This window comes from Populus euphratica, unplaced genomic scaffold (assembly GCF_000495115.2).
Source record: "Populus euphratica unplaced genomic scaffold, PopEup_1.0 scaffold1984.1, whole genome shotgun sequence".
Classification (NCBI taxonomy): domain Eukaryota; kingdom Viridiplantae; phylum Streptophyta; class Magnoliopsida; order Malpighiales; family Salicaceae; genus Populus; species Populus euphratica.
Genome location: NW_011501808.1, coordinates 16,076 through 30,523, shown reverse-complemented (window position 1 = coordinate 30,523; position 14,448 = coordinate 16,076). Strand labels below are relative to the sequence as shown.

The window sequence follows — 14,448 nt, the reverse complement described above, 5'->3', positions numbered from 1 at the left end:
AAAACTATAAATATATGTTTTTTTATTGTATTTTTTACAGGTCCTGCAAAAAAAATCAAACTATACCTTAATCTTACACATGCTAAAAACAAATGAAATGTTTGTTTAGCTTTAATATTTGTTTAGTATTATGATGGAAGATGTTTTTCATAAATATTTTTTTATTTGAAAATATATTAAAATACTATTTTTCAGTTATTAATAACAACACATTAAAAAATATATGAATTTAATATTTTTTTAATACAAATATATTCTTAAAACATACTTGGATACATGTACAAATATGTTTGTCAAACAGCCTCTTATAAGTTACCAGTTCCCTTCTTGTGTTCTTAAACAAGTACCCTTAACAAGTTTGTCGTTGTGATGAATTCATGTGATTGTAATATTTTCCTAGGTTTTAATTTTGATTTTTTTTTTTTTTTGTCACCGTGAATCCATGCTCTAAATATGCTGTTGAGAATTTGAAAACACGAAATTAATGTTATCCACCAGAGCAACTCAAGGAAAGATCAAGCAAAAATTGTAATCATGCTTGGTTATACATAGCTGAATCAAGATATTGCAAAATTTTAATAATATTTTTATTATAAAAGTATTTTCAAATCATCTTATATTAACCAAAATAATTTTCTTTCAAGATGATTTTAATAACACGCCCTCAAATTATACAATTAATGATTTAGAAGAGATTTAATTTTAAGAAGTCAGGAGATATTTTTATAAACATACACAAACGTTGTCGTCTTAAAAATATATTTCATGCTCCATCTACAAAACAAAAGCAAAAACTTTAGAGTTGTCAGAGATTTACATAATCAAAAACCCTAGCTTGATTATGATAAATTAACATTCATCCTACTCTGATCATTCAGACCTTCAAACAAAACATTAAAACCTTAATTGTGAACCCTCTCTTGGGTCAAATATCTCTCTTTATCATTTAGTTTTTTTATTTTAACATGTCATTTTATCTCTTTATTATTTCTCTATACGTTGATACAATTTTTAAAAAATTTGATTCGATGTTTGATTGTTGTTTTTTAAACTAGGCTCTTTATGATTTCACTTTATTTTCTTCATTCATCGCTTGTTGCCTTCAAATAATATGTTTTTTGTATTGGGTTAAAGTTACTTGCAAAAAAAAAAAGTATGTGAATCTCATCTTAACCTCTTTCTTACCTGTGAATAGCCTGGTGTGAATTGAATTTGCTATCAAATAAATAACATTAGTAAACCTTTAGGTTGTGCATATCATATCAAACAATGTTTGTTCGTAATTTTCTTTATACTTATGATTGCTCTCTCTTTTCTTTTTTTCATTTTCTTCCAAATTAATAAACTTAGACTTTGCTCTAAAGTAGTAGTTATTACATCTTTTTGTAAAAGTATTTAACTAAAATTGATTAAATTTTATTGTTTTAGATAAAGAGTAAAAGTTCTTCCATCGGGAAAATCAATGTTGATCAACCAAGTACTCCTCCATCAAATGATAATATTCCTCCAACAAATGATGATGCTACTCAAATAAAGACTAATTTGTTCTAGTTATTCACTAGATGGTATTCCAGCGTGTTGTTACGGGTTTATAAAATAAATATACTTGAAGGTATTATAATTACATATCAATACTAGATAAATAATAGAAATCGAAGGTGTGATAGAGCCAATATTCTATAACAGAAAAGAAGTTATGTTGGTGATAAAAAAAACTTAGAGATTTAATAAAATATTTTTTTGCAGTGCACTGTGTTCTGAGAGGAAAAATACAGTGTTTTTCCAACATGATTTAACATATAACTGCATGATTTAACTTTTTTGTTAATTAAAAAAATACAAAGTAACTTCTTTATCAGCTAAATATTAAACAAAATCAATAAAGATAACTTTGAAAAAAAAACCATGAGAAAAGATACTGTGACAATTTATAATATTTTGTGAGGAAAACTACAATACTTTCCTTATATGATTTAGCTTTATTAAAATTATAATTCTCAACTAATTCAATATTAAAAAAATAAAATTGACTAATTTTTTTTTTTTAAAAAATTATAATAAAAAAATCACGTGGGGAAACACTACAATAATCTACAATGTTTTAAAGAAAAAATTATAAAGCTAAATTCTCAACCAGCTCGGTATAAAAAAAAATGACAAAGATAATTTAAAAAAAACATGCCTGACAAAGATAATTTAAAAAAAAAAACATGCTGGAAACATTCTAATAATGCATAGTGTTTTGCAAAGAAAGTTACAATATTTCCCCGCATGATTTAACCTTATTTGTAATTGTAATTCTCAACCAACTTAATATTAAAAAATAAAATTGACAAGGATAATTTTAAAAAAATCACAATAAAAAAATAATTTGTTGAGATATTATAACAATCCACAATATTTTTTAAAAAAATTACAAAACTAAATTCTCAACTAATACAATATCAAAATAATAAGATTAACAAAGATAATTTTAGAAAGAATTATAACAAAAAAGAAAACACAAAAAAAGGAAAACAAACATGAGAAAAAACATCATAGCAATTCATAGTGTTTTGTGAAAAAAACTACAATGTTTTCCCAGCATGATTTAACCTTACTTGTAATTGTAATTCTCAATTAGTTTATATTAAAAAAATAAAATTGATAAGATAATTTTAGAGAAAAAAACCACGCGAGGAAAATATATAGCAATTCATGAAGAAAGTTATAGTGATTTCCCCATATACTATACTTGTAATTCTCAATCAGTTTAATATTAAAAAATAAAATCGACAAAGATAATTTAAAAAAAAATCATAAAAAATAAAAAACAAAGAAAACCATGTGGAAAAACACCACAGTAATCCATAATATTTTAAAGAAAAAATTATAGAGTTAAATTCTCAACTAACTCAATATTAAAAAAATAAAATTGACAAATATAATTTTAAAAAAATCATAAAAACAAAAAAAAAATATGAAAAAACACTGTAGCAATCCATAATGTTTTGTGAAAAAAACTATAGTTATAATTCTCCACTAACTCAAAGATTAAAAAATAAAATCAATAGATAACTTTGAAAAAAATCATAAAAAAACTACATGGGGGAAACACTATATCAATTTATAATGTTTTAAAAAAATTATAAAACTAAAATTTTAACTTGGTTAATATTTAAAAAAAATAAAATTAACATGAATAATTTTTTAAAAATATAAAAAAAAATACTATAACAATCTATAATAATAAATAAGGAAAATTGCAGTGTATTCTGCCACATGTTTTAATTATATTGTAATGCAAATGTTATTTGCTAAAAAGGTAACATGAAAAGGACCGTGGCCTTTATCACAGCTATATTCACATCTAAAGTTTTACATCAATTTAATATAATAGAAGGTAACTTAAAGTATTTTTTTACTTATAAATATATTAAAATAAATTTTTTTAAATTTTTTTTTTAATATCAATGTGTCAAAATAATAATAAAAATTAATTTTTAAAAAAACATGAATTTGCTTGCATTATTTAGATATTTGAATTTTCACTTTTTTAATGTTGAATATAATTGCAGAATCGAAGAAAGTGTTTGATACATTCAAAGTGTTAGTATCAAAATCTCACAAATAGATAAATATCAAAAAAAAAAAAAAAATTTTTTTAAAAAATAATAACCGGCGGTTTGCTTCGAATCATGGATGGGCAAGTTTGCTTTCAATTCAGGGTCGAATCTAGACCCCGTAGATGATTTAAGTTCTTGATACCCTGACCAAGTCTTCATAATCGTGAAACCCGAGAGCAACCTGGTGATCAAGTGGTAAGAATTTGGGATCAAAGGGTTTGCTCCCTCTGTGGTCTCAGGTTCGAGTCCTTGGTTGCTCATATGATGGCTACTAGAGGCTTACATGGTCGTTAACTTCAGGGCCCGTGAGATTAGTCGTGGTGCGCACAAGCTGGCCCGGACATCCACGTTAATTAAAAAAAAAAAAAACATATGTGCGGGCCATGGGATCCAACCTGTCCAGTGGACTTTCATTGACCCCTTTTCGTAAGTAAGATATATCAACAAGGGAAAAATTTAGAGATATTCTTTTAAAGAATCCAAAATCATTACACATGCACGTATGAAGTCCGTTTGAAATTATGTTCTAAATAGCATTTTTAAAAATATTTTTTATATTTTTTTTTATCATTTCAATACATCAATATTAAAAATGATTTTTAAAAAATTAAAAAAAATACTATTTTATTATATTTTCAAACAAAATCATTTTAACAAACAAATAACATCATACTAAAAAAACCCCCCCAAAAAATAAAATAATAATATTAAACATTAAAATAAAACAATGGTATATATAGAATCAAATGACAACTACATGGAGTTTTATGATAGCTGTATAGTGATTTTTAAAATGATATTTTTCTTTAAAAATATATTAAAATGTTTTTTTTTATCTTTAACATCATCATAAAAAAAATAAAAAAATACTTCTATAATGTACTTTAAAAGCAGAAGAGATTATGTCAAACACCCTATAAATAAATAATTTTCTAAAAAATCTTACTAATATTGAATTAATGATTTAATACAATGATTTAAAAATCATCTTACATGATATTGGGCATTAATCAATGCACTTCTATTTAAGTGATAAAGGCATCTTGATAATAACCAAAAGATAAATTAAAGGTAATTCATAATTAATTGTTTTTTTAAAAAATAGTTTTGATTGATGACATGTAAATGTTCTTACTATCAAATTAAAAAAATTATCACACTAAATTCACTAACCAAGAGTTATTTTTTAATCTAAAAAAAAAAAACTGTTGTCATTCCACGTGTATGTATAATCGAACATTTCAAAAGATTTTTTTTTATAAATTAAAATTTACTCATATAAGTTTAAATTCTTTTTATAATGTATTCAAACACAAATAAAAAGACAGGAGACCTCGTTACTTATTTTAATTGATATATTAAAATAATATTTTTTATTTTTTAAAAATTAACATATTAAAATAATTTAAAAATTATTAATTTAAAATAAAAAAAATTAAAATTTTTTCACAAACATTTTTATTAAAAAAAAAACTATATCAATCCACCGTCACAAATTTCCACAGTCGCGCCTCTTAAAACACAAAAATTCAATTCCCGCCTTAGAAACACCTCCCATTGGTCCATCCACATTGCACGCGGATCGCGATTCTCGTCTCGATAATCCAAAGATTCCTACCCGTCGATCAATCAATAATCAACGGCCCTAATTCACTCTCCTCACTTTTCCCCTAACTCAAAACCCCTCCATCGAAGCACGAAAATTTCAAATCCCCGCTTACCCCAACCAAACCTCCCCTTAAATTAGGCCCAAATCTCAATCGTTTATCATCATACTCTTAACGAAAGCAAAAGCTAGAGCAATTTATCTTTTATCTGCAATTCTCTTTCGATTCAATCAGCAATGGCCCGTACCAAGCAGACTGCCAGAAAATCCACTGGAGGCAAGGCCCCTCGCAAGCAGCTGGCAACTAAGGCTGCCCGGAAGTCTGCCCCAGCCACCGGAGGCGTGAAGAAACCCCACCGTTTCAGGCCAGGAACTGTGGCTTTGAGAGAAATTAGGAAGTACCAGAAGAGCACTGAGCTTTTGATCCGCAAGCTTCCATTCCAAAGGCTTGTGAGAGAAATTGCTCAGGATTTTAAGACTGATCTCAGGTTCCAGAGCAGTGCTGTTTCTGCTCTTCAAGAAGCAGCTGAGGCTTATCTTGTGGGTCTCTTTGAGGACACAAATCTGTGTGCTATTCATGCTAAAAGGGTTACAATCATGCCTAAGGATATTCAGCTGGCTAGAAGGATCAGGGGTGAAAGGGCTTAAAGACATGTTAGGTCTTTCTGGGTAGATCGGCAACTCTTATCCCTGTTTGTATCTTCTAGGTATCATAAGTCTATTTCCTTGTCTAGTGCCTTCGCCTCCAAGTACTAAAAGATGTAATCGTTTTAGATGTAATGGAAGGATGATTACTTGCTATATCAGCTGAGTTCGCATCTCATTTTTGTACATTCTGCGAGTTTGTTAATATGCCTCAAAAAATCTGAGCAGTGATCATGCCTCTGGTAGAAATCCAAGTTTGGGTTTATTGTTTTTCACGCTGGTGATCGTTGTGAAACCCCTCATTTAGCCTTGTTCTGAAGGACTTGTTAATGCTATAAAGTTGAAACCTTGTTCCAACGCCTCCTCTCATCTAATGATTCGATGACGGGCTGAAGCCAATGAATGTGGCCTATTGGTGTTCGGTTATTTTGGCTCAACCTCTATAAGGCGGTCGAGAAAGCCACAAAAAAGTAAAAAACGCTGTGGAGTGGTATCCGTCAGTTTTCTTATTTAAACATAATTTTATCTGTTCGGTTATAAAATGAATCATAATTTTTATTTTTTAACCTCACCAAAAGTTTTAAACTTAGTTTTTTAAGAACCTGCTTTCATATGCTTTTGCTATATTTTTTTGATGCCTTTCATTGAGTTGTATTTTATTATTATTGAATTTGCTATCCAAATTAAAATAACCACACCCTTTTTTGAATTAATAGAAATATTGATGTTGTGCAGTTTTTGTATAAGTAAAAAATTTCTAGAAACCTAAGTTTTTGTATACATGATTAAAAAAATTATTTTTAATTCTCATCAATTATTTATATAATCCATCATAATTTTATTTATGAATTTTTTTTAATTGATATACTTCTATGTTTACAATTCCATCAAAACTAAAGGGTTTTTTTTTTTTTTAATAACACGAGGTGTTCGAATTGGTTTATAAGCATCACGATTAATCCTTGGATTCACTGAATATCCTATAAATCTAATAGATATGTAAGGTACCATGGAGATGACAAATGTACACGTTAAGACTTGAACTCAAGATACAAAGGTAAAAAAATTCTGTCAAGACTACTGAGCTAAAGTCTCAGTGCAAGAAGAACTAGAAGTTTTTTTTTTTGATAATCCGGGATGTTCGGACTAATTTATGCACACGACAATTAATTTTTAGATCTATTAAATATTCTGCAAGTTTAGTAGGCAAGTAAAGTATCATAGGGGTGATAAATATGCATGTTAAGAGTTTATTAACCTAGAATGTATAAATAAAGAAACTCTACTATGACTATTAGGCTACAAGCCTTGATTCAACTAGAGGTTTTTTTAATATTTATGATAGTATTATAGTAAATATAACTAAATAATAAAATTTGAGCTATAATTCACATTGTTGTTTTTATAATATATTACTAATAAAATGCACATTAATATAATAAAAAAAATAAAAAATTAATACATATATTTTTAAATTATTTTATTATCAACATTAATTTTAATTATTATTTTAACCAATATCTTGAATATGGTTTTTATTAAAAAATAAAATAAATAAAATATATATTTTAATTAAAATAATAACAACTAAAAATAAAATTTTTAAATAATTTTTTTATATTAAAATCTCCAACAATATCAAACACACTAAAAAACTCTGACCATTCATTAACTAAAGTGGACCCTAATTCGAATCCGGTTCAAGGAAAGGGTCCTCGGTTCACCTCTCAAAACAACAGCGTCAATAAAGAGAAGACTAGACGAGACAAGACTGGGAAGCAAAGCAGTAAAAATCTCAAAAAAACTGAACGAGAAAGACAAGCAAAATTCGAGCAAGAAAAATCAAGCAGGGAGATGGAAGAGGATAACAGCAGTAGCAGCGCTAATTTAGAAACATCAAAGGCAGACAGATCTGTTTGGTTGATGAAGTGTCCAGTAGTGGTTGCGAAGTCATGGAAAAATCATACCTCCCCTTCTTCTTCAGATTCTGCCCCTCTTGCTAAAGTCGTTCTCTCCCTCGATCCTCTCCAATCTGACGATCCCTCTGCTCTTCAGGTACTCTTCGTCTTCTCAATTTGCGCTCAATGTTTGATTTTTTTTAATAATTAGGGTTTCATCGTTTAACTCTTTAACCCTAGTTTATTTTAGTCAGTGAACTATTCTTACTTATATCAGTCGAGTTGAGCAAATTATAAATCCGAGGATACTAAAGCTGTAATGGAATTTGTGTAATGGATTTTTTAAGGTAGCTCTTAAACTATATGACCTATAGTTTATCATGAAGCGTTCAATAGTTCAATCAGCTGATGATTGCTTGGTGCGCTTGAATTTTCATTTATAAGATGCTTTATTTCACTAGTCATCTGTATTGTTAGGCATTGATTGCAAAAGTCAATCTGTACTTTTTATCTGGGAATTTAAATCAGATGATCGTATATGTGTGGATTCTCGAGGCCGAAATAGCTTGTAATGATTTTAAAAGAGAGCATATAGTTTATATCTGGTTGCTTGATATGTTATCTTTGTAATTCATCATTTCATCTCTCTTACATGATTCCAAATGGTAATCAGTTCACTATGGAGATGGCTCGCACCGAGACTGGGAATGTACCGAAGAGTTATTCTTTGAATATGTTTAAAGACTTTGTTCCTATGTGCGTCTTTTCTGAGACACCTCAAGGTGAGGATCCAGTTTGTAACTTCTGGATGATTTTTCACATTTTTTTTTTTTTTGTGGAAGAAATTTTGTGATTCTTTTGACTGGTGAGTCAGGATTCAAACAATTCTTGAGGATCTCGCTAGCCCTTTATTGGTTTTTGTGGATGTTTGTATTTTCAATCCTTTATGATTCGACTCAATTTCAATAATTATCTCCTGTCATTTGTTATTATTGACTCAAGTACAATACTTGATGTGAAGATTGATGTTGAACATTGCAATTTGCAGAAATATTAATAAGGGACCTCTCATTCACGAGTATGCATGTTTATTGTATATGAGCATCATACTTCTGAAGGCACTTGCTCATTACTCATGAGTATGCAATTCGGATGTTTCAAACAGATGCAGTCTACATGTTTTTGATCTAATCCATGATAGTATGCTTTGCACTGATATCTGCTTTTCTTTGTACACTGATATTAGCTACTTGTTTTGGATTTCTACTATTTGCAAAATCTTTTCAATTATTTATAGGGAAGGTCGCCATGGAAGGAAAAGTGGAACATAAATTTGACATGAAGCCCCATGAGCAGAACATTGAGGAGTATCATAAATTGTGCCGTGAAAGGACGAAGAAATCTATGGTCAAGATAAGACAGATACAGGTAGAGGATTAGATTGTTGTTTACTTTGCTATTTAATCACCTGGATATAACAGAAGTTTTGATTCCTTGGTTGCTTTTAAAGGTGATTAATAATGACCGTGGAGTTCACATGAGGCCCATGCCTGGAATGGTTGGCTTGATTTCATCTAGCTCCAAGGTATATTTTCTTTCCCCATTGGACATGTTGATATTAGGATGTTCGTAAATTAGTTCTCTTTTATTTGGCTTTAAACAATGGAGTTATGAACAATACTGCTCCTTAGTAATGGGAAAAGATAACGTGTATACTTTCCTAGTAGTGCTTTCCTCTGGTAGCACTTTTTCTGACAAGAATAATGTGGTGCTATTAGCCAAAGATCCATTCTTTCTGCCCTTAAGAATAAAAAATTGTAATCTTTATTGTCAATTTTATACGAGTAGGATAAGAAGAGAACACAACCAGTTAAACAATCGGACGTTAAGAGAACCAGGAGGGATCGTGGGGAATTGGAAGATATCATGTTCAAGTTATTTGAAAGACAACCAAATTGGGCCTTAAAGCAGCTTGTTCAAGAAACAGATCAACCTGCGGTATGCCTTTTCTATTCCTTGCTGTTATATAACAGAGGTGTTACTGATAAAAAGTTCTGATGTGGTAACAGCTCTTCAGAATATATGCTTGCTAATGCCATTTCCTTTACCGATGCTTGTTGGCTGGTAGACTTCCTAAAATAAGTGTTAATCCATGGTTCATAAATTATATGGTTGTACCTGATTAGTTGATCTGTGGACCATGATTGATGTTAGCTCCTATGTTTTCATCATTGTTATCTAATGCTTATATAGATATGATAATCCCTTTCCTTATATATTTGGTTTCTAGAAGGATGGTTGTCAAATCGGCTCTGTTTTTTTATACCATTATATTGCTCTGGGTATTCATGTGTGAAATTTATTTGGTGTTTTCTCTGAATGCAGCAATTCTTGAAAGAGATACTGAATGAGCTGTGTGTGTACAATAAGCGGGGAACAAACCAAGGAACCTATGAACTTAAGCCAGAATATAAGAAAACTGTTGAGGATACAGGTGCTGATTAATCTTCTCATCTATATTTGTATGGTTGAAACTTTACCATTTTTCTCCTGACAGATATAGGTCAGTAGCAAACCTTTATGGAAGGAGACCATAAAAAAAAAATTAAAAAAAAATGGAAAAATAAAAAAATTGGGCAGGAGGGCGGGAGTGTCTTACTTGGAAATACTGTGGTTAAGGTGCCTCAACATCATGATTGGGAAATCCAATCGGGGGATACTTCTTGGAAATACTGTGCTTAAGGTGCCTCAACATCATGATTGGGAAATCCAATCGGGGGAGACTTACATAGGTTCAATTTTATCAGGTTGGTTGATAAGAACCCTTTACTATGTTCCTTAGTTTCATAATTTTTGCTGAAGCAACTTGTAAAATTTGATTTGGATGGCGTGTATCCTGAAATAGAATGTTTTCCTTTAGTGTGACTTGTTTACAATAGTGCTAGACTGCTTGTTTAATTCTCTAGCAATAGAAACATACTTTGTTGAGAGATTATTTCCATTGTCCTTATTGTAGAGAAAGTCCCTTCAGAAAGAAAGAAAGTTTCTAAAGTTTGCAGGTGTGTTCCTGTAGAGCAGAGTCATTTATGACTTTTGCATCCTCTTGGTGATAGCTTGTTGTGGGCTTGAGTTCAGCTGATTGCCAAATCTATCTCTCTTTTGTAGCATTGATTCTCCAGTAAATTTCTTCTTCACTAACCAGCATCATTGTGAATGTCCAGATAGGGTGTCCCTGTGTTTGAATTCCTAATCGAAATTGTTAAAGCAATTACGAATGGGGACTGGATGCTAAGAAAACGAGTAATGCTGTGTTGCATGAAAAGAAGTTAGAACGCAATAATCGTTGCAGACATGGCAGGCGGTGTAACTTATTGAGCTTCAGGATCATTTATTTTCTCTTGTTCATGTTATTTCCATTTAAGTTATTTTCTTGCTTGTAGATATCCGATTTTGTCTGAGAAAAATTTCCTGGTTTTTGCATCACTTAATAATGGCGGACAAAATTTATCCTGGAGTCACCCTTTTAAATGATTTTAAAACTATGAGTATTAATTAGTTAGTCGTGTTGAACTTCACGGACTAAATAAAAAGTAAGAGGGAGGAAGCTTCCTGATGAGGTTATCTGAATGAAACTGGATGTTCAATTACCGATTGTTTTTGTGTTTGCTACAGTGTTTGAGTGCTTTTTAAAAGTTGATTTAGATTAAAAAAGTATTAAATTAATGATTTTTTAATGCTTTACAATAATTTCGATATGCTTTCAAACAAAATTTATTTTGATATATTTTCATGCCTAAAATGCCCTGGTTAAACACGTACTTAACCAGCCAACCAAGGGCAAGTAGTTTGTCCCTTGAAGAGGCTTTAACTGCAGTTAAGAAAACAAGATGGAAAATGGAGTTGAGAGAGGGGAGGAGGAATCTGTTTTGTACCAGGCGGGCTTGGGTCTTTCGCTGAAATCACCTTGGGCTCTTGGCTGAAATTGGGAGCCCACACTAGAGAGGGTCCGGCCTCAAGTAATGGGCTGGGGTTCGAAACCTTGTCAGCTTGGTATGGTTGAACCAGGTAGATCAAGGGCTTATCTGCACTGAGCTAACTTGAGGAGTCAAGACTAATTCTATGTCATATAAACACGTCTTGATGCATCTGCTGATGCGGTGACTGAATCAGCATTTCAAAGGAACTCATAACTGCTTCTTGGCTGTGATGTTTCTCCCCGTCTCACTATAGGGCAGGGATGTCTTATATGGAAGTAACAGGCTTCAGAATATGCTTAAGGTGCTTCTGTTAAAACAATTAACATCAAACATAAAAGGAGAATACAATTATAAATAATCAGTGTATTATAAGTGTTTAACTTTAATTTAAATATATGTATAGATATATAATATAGATTAAATTGAAAATATTATTTTATTTTTAATAAATAAGATTATATAAATATTATTTAACATTTCAACACCATGACCGTGAAATTCAATTGGCGGAGATCACATTTTATCTGTCTGGTTAGTAAAAACCCATTATCGTTGTTTATAGTTTATAATCTTTGCCGACGCAACATGTAAAATATTATTCGGATGGCGTGAGTTGATACTGGAAATAGAACGTTTGCCTGCGGTATCGATTGATTATAGTAGTGCCGAACTGCTTCTCTCTCTAGAAATAGAAGCATAATTTGGTGTTGACAGTTTCTTTCACGTTATTTACTAAAACAAAGTCATTTTGTTCTTCTTTCTTTGATTTTTTAATGTCGATTCGATTATGTTTGGTTGGGTCTATCAATTCACTACTAAAAATTTAGTTGGTAATAAATTCTATCAAATTAGAAATTTAACCATCTACATTGTGTTTTGAAGTATCACTCGAGCCCAGTTGTATTTTAAAAATTAAATTAGTTTAAATTTACCAGATTAAACCACTGAATAAGTTAACTTTAATTATTTTTTAATAATATTATGTATTTATTTTTAATTTAAACAACATTATTTTAAAATAAATCTAAATTAACCTGATAAATCATTATTGGGGTCTTGAGCCGGTTCTATTTAAAACACGATTGAGTGTTTTGTTTGCTATTATTATTTTGGATCATATTTTAAAAGAGGCTACGAGAAAGATATTTGTCGAACATTTTATTCTATTATGCATGGCTTGGACCATCTAAGATCTGATAAATGATCGTGGAGAAACTTTATAATCTCATGATGATTTTTTTTTCTTCTTTCCTGAAAATAGCCCAATCTAAAACAAAAGGAACTTGATTATCAGAATTTATATAAAAAATTAGAAACTGGACCTGTGTTGTGTGATATAAAGACAGAATGAGCCCTGACTTTTGTATGAGTTATGGGTGCATTTCAAAAAAAACGATTTGGGCTAAGGCTCATCTCTAATTATGTATTTGGTATTGTGGTAATTGTTAAGGCTCATCTCTAATTATGTATTTGGTATTGTGGTAGTTGTTGTAGTTATGGTTTGAAAAAAATTATTTTATAAAAAATACTTTTAGTTGAGGTTTGTTTGAAAAAATAGATGTTTGATTAAAACCGTGGTTGAAATTGAAGTCGAAGAAAAAATAATTTAATGTATTTGGTTAAAAAAACTTTTGAAATTGAAATTATAAAATATTTTTAAAAAATATATATTAATATTGATGATTTTAAATTTAACTATTATAGAATTAATTACTCCTATTATATCATGAAATAAATAATACTTTATATAAAATATTTTTTTTATTTTATTAAACTATTTATAATTACATTACATATAAAATTTATTCGATAAAAATTACAGTTTTCATAATTTTTTAAGCGTGTAATAAAATTAGATAAAATATTATCAAGTATAAAATTGATATTACAGTGCGAGTGAATTTAATTTACTCTATATTAGTTTTTCAAGAAAAAAATATTGTTCACATCACAGTGCAAATAAATTTAATTCACTATAAACTAGTTTTTTTTAAATATTAATAACATTAACACTTCAAAAAATATTAATAAAATTAACACTTAAAAAAATATTAATAAAATTTAAAAATATTAATAAAATTAACACTTAGAAAAACATTAATAAAAAAAAAAAAAATTAATAAAATTTAAAAAAACCATGTATGAACAATGCAATTCAATGTAAATAGTGTAGTGAATTGTATTATTCATGTTACATTGTTCATTGATAGTGAACAGTATAATTAATGTATACAGTGAATAAAAAATAATATTTATCTACTTTTTATTAATTTATTTCAACCATAAAAATTATGTGGGATTTATACACAATAAATCAATTTTTTTCTTTACCAAATGACTATAAACTGCAGTATAAACAAACAATATCTAAGAAACTTAGTCCACGGCCACTGTTTACTTTGACCACCTCGGAAACTGAAGAGTGAAGAGGCATGAAGCCACAGCAACTCCAAAATACCAAAACGATGGATCACTTTTCCACAAGCTAAAGGTAACGCGTACGCTCCTCTGCAATTCATCATTCTTTTATCAAATTTATCATGCGCGTGATGAGTGAATGCGAGTGGAAGAAAGATAAGAACAATGTCTTCTTTTTAAGATTGCGAGAAGAATGATCGAGACAGTTTTGTGAATATCAACGACGTTTGATTCTTCTCCGACTTTTTTACACGCTTCATTCTGAGATGTTTATAACTGATCACATAATGTCACTCTTT

The 14,448-nt window shown here is 29.6% G+C and overlaps 2 protein-coding genes and 1 long non-coding RNA gene across 3 annotated transcripts in view; all 3 read left to right on the top strand.

Annotated features, from left to right (window-relative positions):
* Positions 1-5,317: 5,317 nt before the first annotated feature.
* Positions 5,318-6,175, top strand: LOC105118463 (histone H3.2). The gene is made up of 2 exons (XM_011016430.1): positions 5,318-6,013; positions 6,075-6,175. Exon 1 carries the CDS (start codon positions 5,449-5,451, stop codon positions 5,857-5,859), a length of 411 nt encoding a protein of 136 aa, XP_011014732.1. The 5' UTR covers positions 5,318-5,448; the 3' UTR covers positions 5,860-6,013; positions 6,075-6,175.
* A 1,372-nt stretch (positions 6,176-7,547) lies between these two features.
* LOC105118462 (transcription initiation factor IIF subunit beta-like) lies at positions 7,548-10,372 on the top strand. The gene is made up of 6 exons (XM_011016429.1): positions 7,548-7,911; positions 8,428-8,536; positions 9,052-9,182; positions 9,265-9,339; positions 9,603-9,752; positions 10,140-10,372. Exons 1-6 carry the CDS (start codon positions 7,711-7,713, stop codon positions 10,257-10,259), a joined length of 786 nt encoding a protein of 261 aa, XP_011014731.1. The 5' UTR covers positions 7,548-7,710; the 3' UTR covers positions 10,260-10,372.
* A 3,734-nt stretch (positions 10,373-14,106) lies between these two features.
* LOC105118461 (uncharacterized) overlaps positions 14,107-14,448 on the top strand; it is a 5,923-nt gene continuing 5,581 nt past the window's right edge. The window contains exon 1 of the long non-coding RNA XR_840944.1: positions 14,107-14,222. This is a non-coding gene — a long non-coding RNA (uncharacterized LOC105118461). The remainder of the gene's footprint in view (positions 14,223-14,448) is intronic.